At 40.5% G+C, this 3,070-nt stretch overlaps 1 protein-coding gene across 1 annotated transcript; it reads left to right on the top strand.

The window, feature by feature from the left end:
* The first annotated feature begins 1,935 nt into the window (after positions 1 to 1,935).
* On the top strand, positions 1,936 to 2,385 carry LOC106882555 (uncharacterized). Its single transcript, XM_014933272.1, has one exon. It carries the CDS (start codon positions 1,936 to 1,938, stop codon positions 2,383 to 2,385), a length of 450 nt encoding a protein of 149 aa, XP_014788758.1.
* The last annotated feature ends 685 nt before the right edge of the window (positions 2,386 to 3,070 follow it).

The following is a 3,070-nucleotide window of genomic DNA, read 5'->3' on the forward strand; positions in this document are numbered from 1 at the left end:
AGCGACTCGAAACATACACTCAGTTTATGGGAAAGAATGCTTGAATGAAAGAACTTGCAGAAGATGGTTCGCAAAATTCAGAAGTGGAGATTTCAGCCTCGGAGATGAAGATCGAACAGGACGTCCAGTTGAGTCTGATGATAAGCTCCTTGAGGCATTACTTGAAGAAAATCCTGCATTATCAGTTGAAGAATTGGCAATAAAGCTTAGTTCAAACCATACAACTGTTCATTGTCATCTTCACCAACTTGGAAAAGTTCCTAAATTTGGAAAATGGGTGCCTCATGAATTGTCCAAAAGCAACTGCAAATTCTGAGTTGACATCTGCTCTTCTCTCCATTCTCGCAAACTCATTTCACCCTTTTTGAATAGACTTGTGACTGGTGACGAGAAATGGATCTTCTATCAAAATGTTAAATGTTGTAAACAGTGGCTTGGTAAAAGGGAAAAAGCTCAACCACAACTGAGAAGGGAACGTCATGGGAAAAAGGTTCTTCTCTTTATCTGGTGGGATTGCAAAGGAGTAATTCACTTTGAATTGTTACCACCTAATGCAACAATCAATGCTCAAGTCTACTGTCAGCAATTAGAGCGTTTGAATCAAGCTTTGAAGAAAAAAGACCCACTTTAGTGAATCGAAAAGGAGTGATGTTTCATCAGGACAATGCATGACCCCACACTGCAAAAATCACATCACCGAAGATCGAAGAGCTTGGTTGGGGAAAAATTTCTCATCCACCCTGTTTTCCCGACCTTGCTCCTTCAGATTACCATTTGTTTTGTAGTTTATAGAATCATTTGGGGAACATAACTTTTGCAAGCCATGAGGAGGTTGAAACCGACATTTCAGAGTTCTTCGCTTTGAAACTAAAAGAGTTTTACATTGATAGGATTAAAAAGCTTGTTAATAGATGGAAGGAAGGTACATTGTTGATTAAATTTCAATTAAATATAACATTTGATCACTTGTTTTCTTTATTCAAAATTCGGAGAGAACTTATGGGATGACCTGATATATATATATATATATATGTGTGTGTGTGTGTGTGTGTATAACCATGTCACAACAGACAATTAGAGTCTGGCCAGCTCCTGTCAAACTGTTCAATCCATAGCAGCATGAAAATGGATGTTAAACAATGATGATGATGATATATAGGCACAAGAGTGGCTGTGTGGTAAGTAGCTTGCTTACCAACCGCATGGTTCCGGGTTTATTTCCACTGCGTGGCATCTTGGGCAAGTGCCTTCTACTATAGCCTCGGGCCGGCCAAAGCCTTGTGAGTGGATTTGGTAGACGGAAACTGAAAGAAGCCTGTCGTATATATGTATATATACGTGTGTGTGTGTATATGTTTGTGTGTCTGTGTTTGTCCCCCAACATCGCTTGACAACCGATGCTGGTGTGTTTATGTCCCCGTAACTTAGCGGTTCGGCAAAAGAGACCGATAGAATAAGTACTAGGCTTACAAAGAATAAGTCCTGGGGTCGATTAGCTTGATTAAAAGGCAGTACTCCAGCATGGCCACAGTCGAATGACTGAAACAAGTAAAAGAGTAAAAGAGTAAAGAGTGTGACTTGTTGGTTACAGTGTAGGGAAAATTAGAGTAAAACAATAGATGAAGTGGGCGTGAGTGGCTGTGAGAGAGAATTTTTATCATAAATTGTATTTACTCTATCAGTTTCTGTTTCTCTGCTCTCCCACGTACACATGCATGCACACACACACACACACACACACACACACACACACACACACACACACACACACACACACACACACACACACACACACAATTATATATATATATATATATATATATATATATCTGGAATTAAATATTAAACACTTTTGTTTTCAAAATATTATCGTTCACATAATGTATATATAAACGTTATATCCAACTGTCATTTCATACAGGCAACATTCATAGAATGTATGAAGGTATCAAGAAAGCCATCAGCCCAACCCAGAGCAAGATAGCTCTACTCAAATCCAGAACAGGGGAAGTTATCAAGGATGAAAGAGACCAGCAGGAGAGATGGGTGGAACATTATTCTGAACTCTATGCTAAAAAGAAAAACATCTCAGACAATACACTAGACACTGTAGAGCATCTACCTGTCGTGGAGGAGTCGGATGCACTGCCAACTGCTGAAGGTCTGAGCAGAGCCATTGATGGCTTGCCCACTGGAAAAACACTTGGCTTGGATGGCAGCTCACCAGAGAAAATCAGATGTGCAAGTAGAGTTCTACTTAGCAACTTGCTAAAGTTACTGTGTCAGTACTGGGAGGATGGATCAGTGCTGCAAGACATGAGAGACTGCAACATTGTTACCCTATATAAGAACAAAGGAGACAAAAGCGACTGCAATAACTACTGAGTCATCTTGCTGTTAAGCATAGTTGTGAAAGTCTTTAGGCTACAGAAAATCACAGAGAAGGTACACTCGAATCTCAGTGTGGTTTCAGAGCAAAACTCCACCATCAATATGATCTTCTCTGTCCGATAGCTACAAGAAAATTGCTGAGAGCAAAGACAACCACTCTTTATCACCTTTATTGACCTCAACAAAGGCTTTTGTCAGTAGAGACGACCTGTTCAAAATCCTTGCCAAGACTGGCTGTCTGCCAAGACTTTTCAGGATTATTCAATCATTTCACATGGACACGAAAGACATCGTTCAATTTGATGGCTCTTTTTTGGAGGCATTCAACATATGCAGTGATGTGAAACAAGGCTGTGTACTTGCCCTCACCCTATATGGCATCTTCTTTGTAGTCATCCTGAAACCTGCATTTGGGACATCAACTGATGGTGTTTACCTCCACACAAGATCAAGTGGCAAACTGTGTAGTCTGTTGAAGCTGAAAGCAAAATCCAAGGTGTGCCACTTGTCAGAGAAATGCTTTTCGCAGACAATGTAGCACTGACAGTGCACTCTAAAGTGCAAATGCAGCACCTCATGGACAAACCCTCAAAGGTCTGTCAGGAATTCAACCTGACTGTCAGTAATGGGTCAAAATGTCAAGTACACTCCCACCATCACCATCAACAACTACAAGCTA

Source organism: Octopus bimaculoides, chromosome 18 (assembly GCF_046866305.1).
Source record: "Octopus bimaculoides isolate indiv1 chromosome 18, ASM4686630v1, whole genome shotgun sequence".
Taxonomy (NCBI): domain Eukaryota; kingdom Metazoa; phylum Mollusca; class Cephalopoda; order Octopoda; family Octopodidae; genus Octopus; species Octopus bimaculoides.